We start from the raw sequence: 19,969 nt of genomic DNA, 5'->3' as shown, positions 1-19,969 counted from the left end.
CCTATGCCATATGCCAGGAACAGGTAAAGAAAAATCATCTTTGACTTGAATAGTTTGCAGCACAGTTGAGAAGATAGTCTAGGACACACACAGCAACACCAAGAGGACAATTTCAGAAAACCTGCAATGACCCCTGACCACGCACACACAGAACTCTTTCCTTTTGCCTGCTGGGGTTGGGTGGTGCAGGACCCTTCATAGCCAGAGGAAGGAACAGCCCCTCTCCAGGCAGCTCTGTTTCTGACTGGAGCCCTGGGCTCCACATGGGGCTTATGGTCACACTCAGTCTTTCCCAGTCATCAGTCACCATGCATCCCAGAATAAATGATGCCATGAGAAGCTGTTATCTGAACCTCTTGGGCCTGCAATCAAGGACAGACCTAAGGTCCCCTCCATGTAAAGTTCAGAAAGCCAGCTGAGAGAGGCTGCTTCTATCTGGACCATAATCTCCCTTCATAGGGCAGGTCCCTGAAATGCAACCTCACTCTTGCTGAGAAGGAGCAGCTTTCTGTTCTCATGGCTCCGATTGTGTGTTCCCAGATAAGCCAATGGATAATAATAAATAAATATATTTATGTTAAATTTATAAATTTATATTAAATTAAATATGTATTATAAATAAATAAAACAAGGCAAATAGATGGGGAAAAAGCTCCAAAATCACTGTGGATGGTGACTGTAGCCATGAAATTAAATGTACTTGCTCCTTGAAGAAAAGCTTTGACAAACCTAGACTGCATTACTTTGCCAACAAAGGTCTGTCTAGTCAAATCTTTGGTTTCTCCAGTAGGCATGTATGGATGTGAGAGCTGGGCCATAAAAAAGGCTGAGCACCAAAGAATCGTTGCTTTCAAATTGTGGTGTCGGAGTAGACTCTTGAGAGTCCCTCGGACAGCAAGGAGATTAAACCAGTCCATCCTGAAGGAAATTAACCCTAAATATTCACTGGAAGGACTAATGCTGAAGCTAAAACTCCAGTACTTTGGCCACCTGATGCTAAAAGCTGACTTGTTGAAAAAGAACCTGATGCTGGGAAAGATTGAGTGCAAAAGGAGAAGGGGGGTGACCGGGTGGGACTCAGTGGACATGAATTTGAGCAAACTCTGGAAGATAGTGAAGGACAGAGGAGCCTGGTATGCTGCAGTTCATGGTATCACAAAGAGTTGGATGTGACTTAGCAACTAAATAACAATAACAAATAAACCAAAGGACAAGCATCTTGACCTGGGTGCTTGCAGCTGGTCCAGGGACTCTGAGCTGGATCCTGGCTGGTGCCGACCACTCAGAACTCACCGTGTAGTCTCACCTTGGCCTTTCTAGTCACACGCTTTATGATTCCGTCCATGGCAGGGGAAGGCAGAGTAGAGTAACCACTCAAGCTTGGAAGGAGGCCTGGAGCTTGAATCAGGGAGGAATAAGCTCGCTTCTTGGGAATGGATCAGTGACTTCACTTGGGCATCATGTAAATGCCAGCTTTTCATGACTTACTGATGTCTGCCAGGGCCAAATTAAACTTGCCACTTCAATGAATGAAAACAGCCCAAACACAAGTCATCACATTTTTAAAAGTCACTGAATTGATGCATTCAAGGAAAGTTTTATCTCTTCCACAACATGGCTAGAAAGACCACAAAGCACAACTTTGTGGTTAGACAGAATCCACACAAAGAGGGTCTGGGAAAAACAGAGCTCGTGACATATTAATGAACTGATGAAATCATTTGGCACATAGTTTTAGACTGCGGGCTCAGGTCCAGGCCTTGTTCAAGGCATGGGGCTATCAATGCTGAGCAAAACTAAGGAGATGATCACAAAGTTAAAGTGTCCTAGATGTGAGGAGTGCAGGTTGCTGACAGTGGGCTATGGGTTGAGATTAGGCCTGACCTTCTCTAGCAGCTTGGAGGAAGGGCAGTTGGAGTCAAAGTAGGAAAGAAGATTAGAAGCTAATTTAGCATGGAGAATGGAGAGGAATGTTCCAGGAAGATCCAGCTGGGGTGAGCAGAGGCCCTGAGTGAAAGGGGCTGGGAGCTTTCAGGCTTGAAAGCATGGGGCATGTGGTGTGGGCAGGACAGGGCCAGGCCACATGCGACTCCGGGGGTCATGCTCAGGTGTTGTTTTTTATCCTGGGAACAATGAGAAGGGGTGATGAGATCCCCCTCATAGTGATGAGATCTGATTAAAACCACTCTGGTTCCACAGTGGGGAGAAGTTGGGAGAATTGGAGGAGGTGAAGTGTGACCAGTTTGAATTGAGCTGTGGGGTTGGTCCAGAGGAGAGGGGCCTGGAGTAGGTGATAACAATGGGAGGAGAGCAGTGGCTGAATTCCTGAGGGATATAGGAGGCGAAATCCAGCCTGTGGCTTGTTCACATTATAGCAAGGTCACCATGACTGCTATAATGTTCATATTATAGCAAGGTCACCGATTGACTAACAGCCAATTTTTTGTACTAGTTTTTAAATAGTGGAGAAAATGTACGCGAGATTGTGCACATTAAATAGTAAAAGTTGCATGGGTCAGGACCACAAAACTTGTTAAAAACAATGTTTTCTAGGGATGTGCTGTGCTGTGCTTGGTCGCTCAGTCATGTCGGACTCTTTGTGACCCCAGGAATGTAGCCTGCCAGGCTCCTCTGTCCATGGGGATTCTCCAGGCAAGAATACTAGAATGAATTACCATGCCCTCCTCCAGGGGATCTTCCCAACCCAGGAATCAAACCCAGGTCTTCCACATTACAGGCAGATTCTCTACCATCTGAGCTACCAGGGAAGCCCAAGAATACTGGAGTGGATAGCCTATCCCTGCTCCAGGGGGTGGTCTTGACCCAGGAATTGAACTGGGGTCTCCTGCAATGCAGGTGGATTCTTTACCCCCTGAGATACCAGGGAAGCCCTTTATAGGGATAGGAATAAACTGAAATAATGAAAGCATTTTACAAATGGGAGTTCTGCTTAGAGTGGCAAAGGACACGCATGATTAGATGCCCTTGAGGTGGACTAAACAGTTCTCCTTCCAGAATAGTGTTTGGTTCTGCCAAGGGCACCATTTAAGGCTGACAGCTGGGGGAGGGGAAGGCATAGTGGAGGGAAGGCCTCCAAGTTTGGCAGCTCCAGGTGGCATGTGACGTATGTATTGGCCCCTCCTCTTCACTGGAGGACTTGCCATTGGCCCTTAAAAAATGGATGCAAACTCAGTTTTCCCCAGGAAGGGCAAGGTATCTGTTGTCCTTGTCTTCCAGCTGTGGGAGCAGAAAGCAGGCATCCCACTGAGGAGCATCGGTGCTTGGAGCTGTGGTCCAAGAGGAAGAATAAAGCCCAGTCCCTACTTTTACGGTACCATATTCACGTCAGGGGCTTGACCATTGATGAAATGCCACCAACTGCTGACAGTAGCTGAGATTAGGCCTTACCTAAGGATACACATAGACTGAAAGTCAGGGAATGGAAAAAAGATATCCCATGCAAATGGGAATCAAAAGAAAGTGGGAGTAGCAATAATCATATCAGACAAAATAGACTTTAAAAACTGTTACAAGAGATAAGGAAGTATGGGAGGGAGGGTTTGGGGGAGAATGGATACATGCATACGTATGCCTGAGTCCCTTCACTATTCAGCTGAAACTACCACAACATTGTTAATTGACTGTATACCAATACAAAATAAAAAGTTAAAAAAAAAAGAAATAAGCTAAGACATCACTTTACCAACAAAAGTCCGTATAGTCAAAGCTATGATTTTTCCAGTAGTCATGTATGGATGTGAGAGTTGGACCATAGAGAAGGCTGAGTGCCAAAGAACTGATGCTTTCGAATTGTGGTGCTGGAGAAGACTCTTTTGAAAGTCCCTTGGACAACAAAGATATCAAACCTGTGAATCCTAAAGGAGATCAACCCTGAATAATCAGTGGAAGGACTGATGCTGAAGCTGAAACTCCAAAACTTTGGCCACCTGATGCGAAGAGCCAACTTATTGAAAGAGACCCTGATGCTGAGAAAGACTGAAGGCAGGAAGAGAAGCGGGCAACAGAGGATGAGATGGTTGGATGGCCTTACCGACACAATGGACATGAATTTGAGCAAACTCCAGGAAATAGTGAAGCACGGGGAAGCCTGGCTTGCTGCAGTCCATGGGGCCACAAAGAACTGGACTCGACTTAGCGACTGAACAACAACCGTCATATGCAGGGGAGCTTGGGGAAGAAACCAGAGGAAAGAGTAAGAAAAGCTTCATGAAGATGGGTATAACGGGCTTGAAGGTTGAGACTAATTCCCAATTCAGAGCGGGGGGTGGGGGTGGGGACATGACATGAGGAAACACTGAGATGTAAAAGCACAAAGCTGGTCCAGCAGCGTGGGAGCAAACTACTGGTTCTTGAGAGGAGTCCTGCAAGGGAGAAGCAGGTTGGAGTCAGATTGCAAAAGGCCTTGGATGACAGGGTAAAGTGTAAAAGGAGCCATTGAAGTTTATTGAATTTAAGAATGAAAATACCAATGTTTTAGAAAGATGAAGACTAAAATCTATGCAGGAAAAGCAAATTACATTTCAACCTGGACAAGCTTCCCAAGAGCACAATGTAAGTTCTGCCTATGTGGTTGACATCTCTGGTACTAAAGATTGTGAAGGTTGGAGCTCAAGGAAGGCAGTGTGGTCCATGTGGCCCCCACATCTGAAAAGACAAGAGACAAAAACCAAGGGGCTCATAGGAAGTGATCTATTAACTCCTGGGCAACAGTGGAACTTCTGGGTACCATGAAGGACTGCCAGCTCTACTGAGGTTTGATCTGATGAATATTAGAAAATTCTTATCAATCTTGCTTATTTTTAAAAAGGTGCCTCAATTAATTCTCTAGTTTGCAAGAATTTTCTCAGCATGCTCTTGTGACCAGAACTGTGCGTACACCTTCTTTCTCTGATCTTTTCCCCTAAGACTCAAGTAGTGTCTGTTCTCTCTCTCTCACTTAGTTCATGTGATCCCCCTGGAACTGGAGGCCCAAAGAGATTGGGAGCCAAGTTTTCAATAGGCAGGAGACTATTCCTTGCTGTTCCTTGCTGTACCATCAGAGCACAGGAGCTGGCTGACTGGAGACAGACTGAGCTTGTCCATATCCTGGAGTTATAGTGGACTCTTAGGTGTGTGCTTTAGGATAAGTCCAGCCAAGCTGTTTTTCAGGACTGCATGGCTATATGCTTCCAAGTTTTTCTCTTTATTTCTAGGAGAACTACAGCACCACTGTGAAGCGGAACCAAGTCCTGCACTGGAGCTGGGAATCTGAGCTCCCTTTGGAATGTGCCATACACTTTGTAAGAATGAGGACTATGGTGGATGATGCCAGGATTCCTGCACCCAGGTTCTGGAGTAACTGGAGTTCATGGGAGAAAGCAGATGGTAAGAACTGAGGCTATAAAAGAGTGAGGGGGTTTGCTATCTAATATTTCTTGGGGATCAGTAGTCAAATGGTAGAAGTCCTTATTGAGGAACTCCAGGTAGACACCAGCATTATTTATATTTGGCTCCTACTGGATCTAAAAATCATGAATGTGAGACTTGCCACTGCGAGATAGAGATCTCAGGATTTTAATATTCTTGCCTGGAAAATTCCATGGACAGTGGAACCTGGCAGGCTACAGGCCATGGGGTTCACAAAGAGTCGGACACGACTGAGCACATATGCATTGGACCCAAAAAGCATGGATGTGAAACTTGCCACTGGGAGACAGATGGAGGTCTGAGGATTTTCCCTCTGAATTTATTCACTGAGGTAATTATGCAAATTCAGGCAATGTAGGATTCATTTTCCATACATGTGAAGTATGTACATTATAGAATGCTAAGTGAACAAAGCAAAATATAAATTGTACATGTATTTTTATTAGAACAACACAAAATGTGTATACAACTAGAGTAGAATTTGGGAAGCTTTTTCCATCAAGGACAAGATAGGGAATATTTTAGGTTTTACAACCCTACATTCTCTATCGGGGCCATTCAGCTCCACCATTGTAGCATGGGACCTGTCATAGGCAGTGTGTGAATGAATGGTTGTGTTCCAATAAAACTTTATTTACAAAAAACAGATGGTGGCTGGAATTGGCCCATGGGCCATAGCTTGCCAACCCCTCATGTAGAGACAAGGGAGGGAAATATGGAAAACTGGAAGTAATTCTTCATTTGAGTAATGAAATCATGGGTAATTGTTTTTAAATATCTCTTAATTTTGGTTATTTTGTTGTAATTAAAAGTTAGCATTCTTCACAATTTCGTATGCTTCAGCTAAGCTAAAGGTTAGCTGTAAAGAAATGGCATCTGATGCTCTCAACTATATACCCTGATAGGTTATCTGAAATTCCTACCAAGAGAACCATTCCTTAGCTAAGTATTTATGCAAACTTAACTCAAACTGATAACACTTTAACCCACAAGAGACCCAATGATTAGTTTAATACTAATAGAATAAAATCTGCTTCCTAGTTGCTGCTTTCAACACTATAAGTATTTAGCTGTCACATCTCCCCTAGGAAATACATATAATTCTCATCCCCTTTTCACAGATGAGAAAGTGGAGGCACAAATAGCTTTCTTAAAAAAAAAAAAAAAATTAAGGTCATCAGGCCACTAAGTGGTGGAGCCAGAATTCTAACCTGGAAAATCTAGCTCCATAGGCCATGCTCTTAACCATCACATCCTATTGCTGAGAGACACACTGAGAGAAAAAGAAAAAGAGAGAGAGATTAAACAGATAGTAACAGAAAAAGAAAGAACAACATCATCAACAACTTTGGTACAATGGACTAGGTTTCTCAAAATTCTAACCTCCACACTAACCCCAAACTTGATAGAAAAGCTGGTTTTGCCGGTAAAATTTTTATTAAATTATAATTGATTTATAATATCCTGTAAATTTCAGGTGAATAGCACAGTCATTCAGTTATACATTTATATGTATTTTTATCAGATTCTTTTCCCTTATAGGTTGTTACATAATATCAAGTATAGTTCCCTGTGTTATCTACTAGGTCTTTGTTGGTTATCTATTTTATACACAGTAATGTTTATATATTAACTTGAAACTCCTAATTTATCCATTCCCTGTACTCTTCTTTCTCCTTTGGTATCCATATGTTACTCTTTTTTTTTGTTTTTGTTTTCTGTATCTGTGAGTCTCTCTCTGTTTTGGAAATAAGTTCATTTGTGTCATTATTTTTTCTTTTAGATTCACATATCGGTGATATCATATGTTATTTGTCTTTGTCTGGCTTTCTTCACTTAGTGTGATACTCTGCTGCTGCTGCTAAGTCGCTTCAGTCATGTCCGACTCCGTGCGACCCCATGGACAGCAGCCCACCAGGCTCCCCTGTCCATGGAATTCTCCAGGCAAGGATACTGGAATGGGTTGCCATTTCCTTCTCCAGTGATACTCTCTAGGTCCATCCATATTGTGCAGATGGCATTACTTCATTCTTTTTTATGGCTAAGTAAAATTCCTTTTATATATATGTGTATATATATATACACACCACATTTTCTTTTTTTTTTTTTTTTTTCAGAATTAGAAAATTTATTTATAGAATATTTACATTATATTTTGCCATTCAAACATTTAAGTGAATATAAAATGAAAAAAGCTTTTTTCATTCAACTCTAATATGTAAAACAAAAGTGTGTATACACACCACATTTTCTTTATCCATCTCTCTGTTGATGGATATTTAGGTTGGTTCCATGCCTTGGTTATTGTAAGTAGGTCTGGAGGGATCTATTCAAATTATGGTTTTCTCTGGGTATATGCCCAGGAGTGGGATTGCAGGATCATATAGTAGCTCTATTTTTAGTTTTTAAAGGAATCTCCATGTAGTGCTCTACAGTGGCCACACCACAGTGTTGGTACCAGGGCTCCTATTTCTCCACACCCTCTCAGCATTTATTATTTGTAACTTTTTGATGATGGCCATTCTGAATGATGTGAGGTGATACCTCATTGTAGTTTTTTTTTTCTTTTGCATTGTAGTTTTGATTTGCATTTCTCTAATAATTGGCGATATTGAACATCTTTTCATGTGCTTTTTTGCCATCTGTTTTCTTCTTTGGAGAAATGTCTATTTAGATCTTCTGTCCATTTTTGACTCTCTTATTTGTTTTTTCATATTGAGCCATATAAACTATTTGTATAGTTTGGAAATTAATCTCTTGATGGTTTCATCATGTGCAAATATTTTCTCCTGTGCTGTAGGTTGCCTTTTTCTTTTGTTTATGGTTTTCTTTGCTGTGTAAAAGCTTTTAAGTTTAACTGGGTCCCATTTGTTTATTTTTACTTCCATTACTCTAGGAGGCTGATCCAGAAAGATACTGCTGTGATTTATGTCAAAGTGTGTCTTGCTAATGTTTTTCTGTAGGAATTTTATAGTATCTGTTCTTACACTTAGGTCTTTAATCCGTCTTGAGTTTATCTTTGTGTATGGTGTTAGCTAGTTCAGTCACTCAGTCATGTCTGACTCTTTGCGACCCGATGGACTGCAACACACAAGGTCTCCCTGTCCATCACCAAATCCCAGAGTTTATGCAAACTCATGTCCATTGAGTCAGTGATGCCATCCAACCATCTCATCCTCTGTTGTCCCCTTCTCCTCCTGCCTTCAATCTTTCCCAGCATCAGGGTCTTTTCAAATGAGTCAGCTCTTCGTATCAGGTGGCCAAAGTACTGGAGTTTCAGCTTCAGGATCAGTCCTTCCAATGAATATTCAGGACTGATTTCCTTTATGATGGACTGGTTGAATCTCCTTGCTGTCCAAGACTCTCAAGAGTCTTCTCCAGCACCACAGTTCAGAAGCATCAATTCTTTGGTGCTCACCTTTCTTTATAGTCCAACTCTCAGATCCATACATGACTACCAGAAAAACCATAGCTTTAACTAGATGGACCTTTGTTGGCAAAGTAATGTCTCTGCTTTTTAATAAGCTGTGTAGGTTGGTCATAACTTTCCTTCCAAGGAGAAAGCATCTTTTAATTTCATGGCTGCAGTCACCATCTGCAGTGATTTTGGAGCCCAAAAAAATAGTCCATCACTGTGTCCACTGTTTCCCCATCTATTTGCCATGAAGTGATGGGACCAGATGCCATGATCTTCGTTTTCTGAATGTTGAGCTTTAAGCCAACTTTTTCACTCTCCTCTTTCACTTTCATCAAGAGGCTCTTTAGTTTTTCTTCGCTTTCTGCCATAAGGGTGGTGTCATCTGCATATCTGAGGTTATTGATATTTCTCCCAGCAATCTTGATTCCAGCTTGTGCTGCATCCAGCCCAGCATATCTCCTGATGTACTCTACATGTAAGTTAAATAAGCAGGGTGACAATATACAGCCTTGTTGTGTTCCTTTCCCGATTTGGAACCAGTCTGTTGTTCCATGTCCAGTTCTAACTGTTGCTTCTTTATCTGCATACAGATTTTTCAGGAGGCAAGTCAGGTGGTCTGGTATTCCCATCTCTTTCAGAATTTTCTACAGTTTATTGTGATCCACACAGTCAAAGGCTTTGGCATAGTCAATAAAGCAGAAGTAGATGTTTTTCTGGAACTCGTGCTTTTTCAATGATCCAACAGATATTGGCAATTCAATCTCTGGTTCCTCTGCCTTTTCTAAATCCAGCTTGGACATCTGGAAATTCGTGGTTCATGTACTATGGAAGCCTGGCTTGGAGAATTTTGAGCATTACTTTACTAGCATGTGAGATGAGTGCAGTTGTGCGGTAGTTTGAGCATTCTTTGGCATTGCCTTCCTTTAGGATTGGAATGAAAACTGACCTTTTCCTGTGGCCACTACTGAGTTTTCCCAAATTTGCTGGCATATTGAGTGCAGCACTTTCACAGCATCATCTTTTAGGATTTGAAATAGTTCAACTGGAATTCCATCACCTCCACTAGCTTTGTTCATGATGATGCTTCCTGAGTCCCACTTGACTTCACATTCCAGGATGTCTGGCTCTAGGTGAGTGATCACACCATCGTGATTATCTGCATTGTGAAGATCTTTTTTGTATAGTTCTTCAGTGTACTCTTGCCACCTCTTTTTAATATCATCTGCTTCTATTAGGTTCATACCATTTCTGACCTTTATTGTGCCCATCTTTGCATGAAAATTTCCATTGGTATTTCTAATTTTCTTGAAGAGATCTCTAGTCTTTCCCATTGTATTATTTTCCTCTATTTCTTTGCACTGATCACTGAGGAAGGCTTTCTTATCTCTCCTTGCTATTCTTTGGAACTCTGCAATCAAATGGGTATAGCTTTCTTTTTCTCCTTTGCCTTTCACTTCTCTTCTTTTCATAGCTGTTTATAAGGCCTCCTCAGACAACCATTTTGCCTTTGCATTTCTTTTTCTTGGGGATGGTCTTGATCACTGCCTCCTGTACAGTATCACGAACCTCCATCCATAGTTCTTCAGGCACTCTGTTTTTCAAATCTAGCCCCTTGAGTCTATTTGTCATTTCCACTGTATAGTCATAAACGATTTGATTTAGGTCATACCTGAATGGGCTAGTAGTTTTCCCTACTTTCTTCAATTTAAGTCTGAATTTGGCAATAAGGAGTTCATGATCTGAGCCACGGTCAGTTCCCAGTCTTATTTTTGCTGGCTGTATAGAGCTTCTCCATCTTTGACTGCAAAAAATATAATCAGTCTGATTTCAATAATGACCATCTGGTGATGTCCATGTGTAGAGTCTTCTCTTATATTGTTGGAAGAGGGTGTGACCAGTGTGTTCTCTTGGCAAAACTCTGTTAGCCTTTGCCCTGGTTCATTCTGTACTCCAAGGCCAAATTTACCCGTTACTCCAGGTATCTGTTGACTTCCTACTTTTGCATTCCAGTCCCCTGTAATGAAAAGGACATCTTTTGGGGGGTATTAGTTCTAGAAGGTCTTGTAGGTCTTCATAGAACTGTTCAACTTCAGCTTCTTCAGCATTATTGGTCAGGGCATAGACTTGGATTACTGTGATATTGAATGGTTTGCCTTGGAAACGAACAGAGATCATTCTTTGGTTTTTGAGATTGCATCCAAGTACTGCATTTAGACTCTTTTGTTGACCATGATTGCTACTCCATTTCTTCTAAGGGATTCTTGCCCACAGTAGTACATATAATGGTGATCTGAGTTAAATTCACCCGTTCCAGTCCATTTTAGTTCGCTGATTCCTAAAATGTTGACATTCACTCTTGCCATCTCCTGTTTGACTACTTCCAATTTGCCTTGATTCATGGACCTAACTTTCCAGGTTCCTATGCAATATTGCTCTTTATAGCATCAGACTCTACTTCCATCACCAGTCCCATCCACAACTGGGTGTCGTTTTTGCTTTGGCTCCATCCCTTCATTCCTTCTGGAGTTAGTTCTCCACTCTTCTCCAGTAGCATAGTGGGCACCTACCAACCTGGGGAGTTCCTCTTTCAGTGTCCTTTTTGTCTTTTCATACTGTTCTGGGGAAACAGGCACAGACAGAAACTTGTACGCACCAGGACCCAGGAGAAAGGCACAGTGACCCCACAAGAGACTGACCCAGACTTGCCCATGAGTGTCCAGGAGTCTCTGGCAAAGCGTGGGTTGGCAGTGGCCTGCTGCAGGGTTGGGGGCACTGAGTGTAGCAGTGCCTGCATGGGACCTTTTGAAGGAGGTCACCATTATCTTCGTTACCTCCACCATAGTTTGACCTCAGGTCAAGTAACAGGGACGGAACACAGCCCTGCCCTTCAGTAGAAAATTAAAGATTTACTGAGCATGACCCCACCCATCAGAACAAGTTTCCCCCTCAGTCAGTCTCTTCCATCAGGAAGCTTCCATAAGCCTCTTATCCTTCTCCATCAGAGTACAGATAGACTGAAAACCACAATCACAGAAAACTAACCAATCTGATCACATGGACCACAGCCTTGTCTAACTCAATGAAACTATGAGCCATGCCATGTAGGGCCATACATGATGGATGGGTCATGGTGGAGAGTTCTGACAAAACATGGTCCACTGGAGAAGGGAATGGCACACCACTTCAGTATTCTTGCCTTGAGAACCCCATGAACAGTATGAAAACAGTATGAATGGTGTTAGAGAATGTTTTAATTGCGTTGTTTTACATGTAGCTGTCCGGTTTTCTCAGTACCGCTCATTGAAGAGACTGTTTTTCTCTGTTGTATATTCTTGCCTCCTTTATCATAGATGAATTGACCATAGGTGAGTGGGTTTATTTCTGGGCTTTTGATCCTGTTCCATTAATCTATGTTTCTGTTTTTGTGCCAGTGACATACTGTGCTAATTACTATAGCTTTGTAGTATAATCTGAAGGCAGGGAGCCTCTTTCCTCCAGCTCCTCTCTGTCTTAAGACTGCTCTGGCTACTCAGGTTCTTTTATGTTTCCACACAAATTTTTTTGTTCTAATTCTGTGAAAGATGCCATTGGTAATTTGATAGGGATTGCATTGGATCTGTAGATTGCCTTGGGTAGTGTGGTCATTTTGACAATATTGATTCTTCCAATCTAAAAACAGGGTGTATCTTTTCATCTGCTCCTGTCTTCTTTGATTTCTTTCAAGGCTGATTATTCCTAATCCCCAAAGCACTGGCTCTCAACTGGTTGCACATAGAATCACCTGGGGACCTTAAAACAAAATCCTACCCCTCAGGCCACTCCACTTGGGTGACCTCAGTGATGGCAATTTTAGAGCTCTGGTGGGCCAGAAGCCAAACTGACGGGCGTGAGGTGATCAGGGGGTGATGACAGCTTAGTGAGAGGCAGAGGCAGCTCCTTGGGGAGTGGACGAGCGAGTGGAGAGGAGGCAGGAGGCAGGCATGGAGGATGATGAGTGGGATATACAGAAGGAAGACAGAAGTGAAAGGAGATACTTGGGTGACTGGCATCTGAGAAGCTGGAAGAGGAGTGATTTACAGGACGTTTTAGAGATTATGAGGGACACGTGGCTTGGGAGCTGGGTAGAAGCTGGTGGATGTGACTGTGGCTTTGCCACTTGCAGGGTGAGCGAACTTGAGCTCAGTCCTGCCTGTCCCATTGCTGTGAGGTGGTAAGGATGACAAGAGAGAAAATACATAAGCACCGAACATGGGACCTCCTGCATGGCTAGCATCAGTAGAGAGCAGCTACTGCTGTCCTGGAAACCAGTTGATCTCCGGCAGTAACAGGGTCATCCTCAGGGCCACAGGGAGAGAGTCACTGTGCTGCCTCAGCAGTGAAAGCCAGAGCAGTGGTGTTCCCGTAACGATAAGAGTGATGGTACACAGGACTTTTTTGCACACAATAAAGTTTATAGATTTTTAGGTTCCTGTTTTCTCCAGGAGGAAGAAAAAGCTAAGGTTATCTGTTGAGAGTGAGACAGGAGGGGACTGGTTTGAATTTGAGCCCAAGTCTCACTGAGCCCTCTTCTCTTATCTTGCAGCCCAGAATTCACTTGGAGATCATCCATTGTACGTTTTCCCTAAAGATAAGCTGGTGGAAGAGGGCTCCGATGTCACCATTTGTTACATTTCTAGGAACCATCAAGATAACATATCCTGTTATTTGGAAGATGTACTGACATATGGAAGACAACTTGATCAAAATGTATGGGCATTCGAGTTGAAGAACGTTTCTTTCATTAGGAAAACTGGAACCAATTTCTATTGTAAGGGCCAAGGTGTTCCAGAGGGCGTCGTTCTTTTTGTCTCAAGTGAGTGGACCCATTCTCTGTGACCCCCTCTTCCCATTTCCCGTGGAAGAGATCAAATCTTCTTTCCCAGAAGAAAGATTTCTACTTGTGGCCTCAGTTGACTTTTGTTTTCCAAGCCTTCTAGGAGAGTCTCTGTCAAAGATATTCTGAAGCAATACTTGTCGGATTTCCTGTTGTTTTCTTGAGCTTACTGAAATTTTATTCCTAGAAAATCAAGTGATAAAAAGGAGAAAGTTCAGGTCATGACCTGGACCACTGAGAAAATATCCTGCTTTGTGTGAGCCATGCTGGAATGAGCACAGGATGGCGGGGCGGGGAGGAGAGAGGCTGAGGCTGGATGGCCCTAGAGAGGCGGCCCAGGTCACAGTCGGAAGACCCGGGTTTGAATCTTCTTCCCATGGCTGGGTGCACCGTCTTGGCCAAGTTTCCCCCTCTGTGAGCCGGTCTAGTAATGGTTGATGTGATGATCACAGGAACGCGGGCAGTGCTGTGTGATCAATAGCCGCACACACAGGGCTTCAGCAGACGAGGCCTTTACTGCCCTTAACTGGGTGGTGAAGGGGAGGGGAGGCAGCCTTGTACTTCTCTTGTCGATCTGTGTATGCTCCCCCTCCCCGACCTGCCGTGGCCTCCTGTGTTGTCTCGAAGCCTCCGCCCTCCCCCGACACAGTGGGGCAGCACATGCATCTCCTCCCTCCCCGCTTTCCCTGCCACAGGCCATCTCCAGTCTCCTGGGCGCTTGCTCACCCATACTCCTTGTGTGTCCTCTCAGAACAGCAGTGCCTCGGGGACTTGGAGATGCCGCACGTACGTTCCTTAGAACTCTCAGCCCTCAGCTGCGGAAGTTAGCGGCTTCCCCAGATCTGGCTTCCTGGCCTCCCAAGCACAGCCCAGGCTCTCGAAGCCGCAGCATCCAACACGAAACACCAGGCAACACTGACTCCATTCATTCATCACTTGGCTCATTCTGTCTGCATGTCGCCCGACTGCTGAGTGCTTACTGGCCAGCTCTGGGGCTGCTAGTGCAGACCTCATACAGTCACCCCCGCTGTCCCTGGTGACATCCCAGCAAAGCACCAGGGAAGGAAGGAGAAGGGGCCAAGGTGAGGTACCCGAATGTGACTTTCTGGAGCTGCTGATGCGCTGGCCTCTGTTGAAGTAAACGTTTCAGTGTTCAGAGCAACTCTGTGGCCTCAGATCCCAGAGAGAGCTTTCCATTTCACTTGTGTTTCAACAAAGGGCTTCTGCTCAGTGTTTCTTCTGCTTTTTCTTTGTTTGGACAGAAGTGCTTGAAGAGCCCAAGGACTTTTCTTGCGAAACCCGGGACCTGAAGACTTTGACCTGTACTTGGGATCCCGGGAATGACACTGGCTTGATTCAACTGCCTTCCTACACTTTATTTGAATCGTAAGTGAGCTCTGGGTACATTAGTGACAGATTCTCCCTTGTTTGAGGTGCTTGTGACAACATATCAAAAATTTTCAACAAGTATTTTCAGACAACCTTGCCAGGGTCAGGAAGAAATCCTTAAGGGGTCACAAGTATATAATACTTTCTATCCAAATTTGTGACAGGAAAATGGAGCATAAAAATAATAAGACCATTAGTTGTGAATCTTGATGTGAAATAACTCCATATGGTGATCTACATGACTTCTAACTTTTTAAGAGTACCCAAAGTAGTAAACTAAGGAACGTTTTCACAACCCATGAGGGGAAGTCAGCAACTCATCCTTACATATTTAACCACATAAATCAAGTTTTTTGAAACCGTATTTTCATCGTCAGTGTTTGCTGGTGATGGATCGGTGCTGTTGTGTGGAACTTAGTTTGAAAGCCACTGAACGTGTCCCCCAAGGGATTCAGGGACACACATCTGTGTTGACAAAAGTGTAAACCCTGAAACTGTTGTGTGTGTGTTTTTTTTAAGATTTTCCGGGAAAAAGACACTTTGTAAACACAGAAACCGGTGTGATTGGCGAGTAACTCAAGACTCACAAGAAATGTATAACTTTACACTCGTGGCTGAAAACTACTTTAGAAAAAGAAGTGTCAGTATTCTTTTTAACCTGATCCATGGAGGTGAGACTTGAGTGTAGCTCACTGTGGTCACTGGCGTAGCTTTGTTTGACACACTGTGTGATCAAGTAAATGTGCTAGAGATTTCTGCCTCGTTCACATCCTAAGTGGAAGCTTTAGTTTGTAACTGTTGTTCACGCCACGCTTCTCTTCACGGGTGCATGCATGGCCCATGGTCCCCATTATTTGTTTGTGTTGATAACGTAATAAATGCCAAGGAGCTTACCTCCAGTTCAAACTAGAAATCTGACAATAACTTATGTCATCTCCCATCCCACAGTCCCCTCTCCCGCTCCCTCCACTACGGAAATGACAGATTTATTTTGTGTGTGCCTGTGGATATATTCTCATTTCTTATGAAATCCTGTTTTTATTTTGTTTTAATGCATATCAGAGACATCAAGCTATATGTAATAATCCTTGTAATTGTTTTTATGTAATATTAAATTGCTAACACACTTACTCATATTATTCAGTGGTGGTGTAGTCCATTTATTTTCACATTTATTAAGTGTTTCATTGTGTAAATATACAGTATTTTATTTGTGTGTATATATATATATATATATATATAACTTTGATGGGTTTTTAGGTTGTCTCTGAAAAGGTTTATGCTCTTGGATACAGTGTTAATAAGAGCATTTTGATATATATATCCAGTAAACACCTATAATTGTTCTGTTGTTTGTTGTTGTTGTTGTTTTTTGAGTATATACCTATACCTTACCAAATGGCTCAGAGGTTAAAGCATCTGCCCGCAATGCGGGACACCTGGGTTTGATCCCTGGGTTGGGAAGATCCCCTGGAGAAGGAAATGGCAACCCACTCCAGTACTCTTGCCTGGAGAATCCCATGGACGGAGGAGCCTGGTGGGCTACAGTCCATGGGGTCGCAAAGAGTCAGACACGACTGAGCGACTTCACTTCACTTCAAGAGTAGAATTGGTGAGGACACAGAAAATGTAAATGTTCAACTTACAAGATAATGCCAAATTCATTTCCAAAGTGGTTGTAGCAGTGTGTTCTCTCCAAATTGGTATTGTCGCCCTTTTCATTTTTGTCGGCTGAGTGAATGGAAAGTGGCATTTTGTGATGGTTTTGATCTGCACATCCTGAAGCTGCATATCTCTGTCTATATTTTGATTACACCTCCTCCTCTTTTATGAAATGTAGAATCTTTAGTCATGCTGCTCATTTTTTCTGGAATGCTTGTCCTTCTTTTACCTTCTTAATTCTACAGATCATTTAGATTTCAATTTAATTATCACTTCAGTCAGTCAGCTAATTACAGGGTAATGCCAGTCCAGCAGGCACTTCGGATCCAGCTGTGAACAGGATTGAGTAATTGCCCCTAACTGAGTATATGTGCTAGTGTGTGCTGGGGGAGAGGGTGGAGAGGGGGGTGTGGAGACACGCAGTAAATATATAAACAAGTTAATAGCATAACTCCAAGCACTGCTCAGTCCTGTGAAGAAGATAAAATTGAGGTAGGAGGGTAGAGAATGCCGGGGGTGCTGCTTCCGCTGGGATGAGGGCGCTGAAGGGTGGAGAGGCAGGAGACCTCTAGGGCATTTGGAGAAAAAGGAGTGGGTTAGAAAAGCTCTTGGGATGAGAACAGGCTCTGGGTGTTCCAGGGACAGAAAGACCTGGGCCATGGCCAGGTCACACAGCAGCTCTGGAAGGGGGTAAGATGGAAGGTGTTTTTATTTCAGATATTCAATTGATATTTTCAGTTCTAAAATTTCCATTTAATTCTTTTTTAAAAACTAGTTTTTTCTCCACTAAGAAGTGTTTTCCTTCATTTCAGGTGCATTTACTTTTACCTCATGGATCTGTTTTAAAGTCTTTATCTAATCGTTGTAGCTTCAAGGGACTCATCTTGATGCATGAGTTGATATCTGTTGACGGACTTTTCCCTTTGAAATTGGTGGCATTTTCTGTTTTTTGGTTTTGTTTTGTATGTCAAATGATTTTGGATTGTATTCTTGCCATTGTTAAAGTTACTTTGGTTAGACTCTGGATTCTGTTATATTCTCTTTGATGGGCCACTTCTCCAAGTTTCGATTCCCCTCTACATTCTTCCCTGCTTTTGTTTAAGAGTCCTCAGTTTTTTTTTTTTATATTTTTTCAGAGTTTCTAATATCATCAATGAGAGAGAAAGGCTGTAGTTGGCTTACTCTATCTTAGCTGCAAGTCTGGTTTTATTTGTCATTTTCTCAAAAATAAGCAAAAATGGTTATTGGGTAAAACATTGAAAAAATGAAGTGCCTATTTACCAAAGTCTTTTTGGATCTTTGCTTGAGTTTTTTTTATTTTTCAATTTCTTTTGGCAGTTCATCCACTGGCTCCCTATAAGTTGTTCCCTAAAACTGTCAGTGCTACAGATGCCACCATGACCTGGAAGGTATACTCCATAGGAAACAGTTCTGCACTTCTGTGTCAGCTTCAACTCCTTGGTGAAGGAAAAGTGATACAAGTAAGAGCTTAACTCTCTCTTTTCAAAAATTTCTTTATGTCTAGACAGAGACCAGTGAATATAAAATCTCTTGAACTTTTTATTTCTGTGTGGGTTCAAATGGAAGGGATCATCTGTTTACAAGGTCCAGGAATATTATACAACCACTAAAAGGAATGGAAGTGGGTCATTTGTAGATACATGGATGAACCAGCCTGTCATGCAGAGTGAAGCAGTCAGAAATGGGAAAACAATGATCATATATTAATGCATAATGTGGAATCTAGAAAATGGTGCAGATGAACCTGTTTCCAAGGCAGAAATAGAGATGCAGATGTAGAGAAGGGACATGCGAACACGGGGGTGAGGGGAAGGAGGAGCGGAATGCTTTGGGAGACTGGGATTGACATATATACCCTACCACATATTAGGTTGGTGCAAAAGTAATCATGGTTTTGCATTGTTGAATTTTACTGTTTGATATTAGAATACATTCTTAAATAAATGTGGTTATGATACACATCATTTTAATGTGCACTTCTCACTTTATGTTTTTTGCTAATGACTTATGACTTGCTATTTATTTTATATTTATTTTAGACTAGGGAAATGATGTTAGACAAAAAGCAAATTCAAGCGATTTTCTTATTAGAGTTCAAAATGGGCCATAAATCAGCAGAGGCAGCTTGCAACATCAACAACACATTTGGCCCAGGAACTGCTAACGAGTCTATAGCACAGTGGTGGTTCAAGAAGTTTTGCAAAGGAGACAAGAGCCTTGAAGATGAGGAGTGCAGTGACCGGCCATCGGAAATTGACAATGACCGACTGAGAGGATCATTTTACAACTACAGGAGAAGTTGCCAAAGAGCTCAGTGCTGGTCATTCTGTGGTAATTCAATATTGGAAGCAAATTGGAAAAGTGAAAAATCTCCATAAGTGGGTGCCTCATTAATTGACCAGAAATCACAAAAATCATCATTTTAAAGTGTCATCATTTCTTATTCTATGCAAAAACAATTAACCATTTCTTGATCGGATTTTGATGTGTGATGAAAAGTGGATTTTATATGACAACTGGTGATGACAAGCTCAGTGGTTGGACCTAGAAGAAGCTCCAAAACACTTCCCAAAGCCAAACTTGCACCAAAAAAAGGTCATGGTCACTGTTTGATGGTCTGCTGCCTGTCTGATCCACTGCTACTGCTGCTGCTAAGTCACTTCAGTCGTGTCTGACTCTGTGCGACCCCATAGACGGCAGCCCACCAGGCTCCTCCCTCCCTGGGATTCTCCAGGCAAGAACACTGGAGTGGGTTGCCATTTCCTTCTCCAATGCATGAAAGTGAAAAGTGAAAGGGAAGTCGCTCAGACATGTCTGACTCTCCATGACCCCATGGACTGCAGCCCACCAGGCTCCTCCGTCCATGGGATTCTCCAGGAAAAAGTGGAGTGGGGTGCCATTGCCTTCTCCACTACAGCTTTCTGAATCCTGGCAAAACCATTACATCTGAGAAGCATGCTCAGCAAATCAGTGAGATGCACTAAAAACTGCAGTTCCTGGCATTGGTCAACAGAACAGCTCCAGGTCTTCTGCACGGCAATGTCTGAATGCACATTGCACGACCAATGCTTCAAAAGTTGAATGAATTGGGCTGTGAAGCTTTGCCTCATCCACTGTGTTCACCCGACCTTTCGCCAACCAACTACCACTTCTTGAAGCATCTCAACAATGTTTTGCAG

The 19,969-nt window shown here is 42.7% G+C and overlaps 1 protein-coding gene across 14 annotated transcripts in view; it reads left to right on the top strand.

Moving 5' to 3' along the window:
- The window catches only part of OSMR (oncostatin M receptor), a 95,259-nt gene that overhangs the window by 29,577 nt on the left and 45,713 nt on the right, over positions 1-19,969 (top strand). For 13 of the 14 annotated variants that reach the window (XM_044932607.2, XM_044932602.2, XM_044932603.2 and 10 more), the window contains 5 exons: positions 5,214-5,385; positions 13,428-13,697; positions 14,981-15,104; positions 15,627-15,778; positions 18,108-18,250. In XM_044932607.2, the coding sequence (XP_044788542.2) occupies positions 5,214-5,385; positions 13,428-13,697; positions 14,981-15,104; positions 15,627-15,778; positions 18,108-18,250 (861 nt within the window). Of the gene's footprint in view, positions 1-4,961; positions 5,130-5,213; positions 5,386-13,427; positions 13,698-14,980; positions 15,105-15,626; positions 15,779-18,107; positions 18,251-19,969 lie in introns of all 14 variants that reach the window. The other variant, XM_044932606.2, reaches the window with a different exon arrangement.

Source organism: Bubalus bubalis, chromosome 19, assembly GCF_019923935.1.
Source record: "Bubalus bubalis isolate 160015118507 breed Murrah chromosome 19, NDDB_SH_1, whole genome shotgun sequence".
Lineage (NCBI taxonomy): Eukaryota > Metazoa > Chordata > Mammalia > Artiodactyla > Bovidae > Bubalus > Bubalus bubalis.
This window is presented reverse-complemented; position numbering and strand designations above follow the sequence as displayed.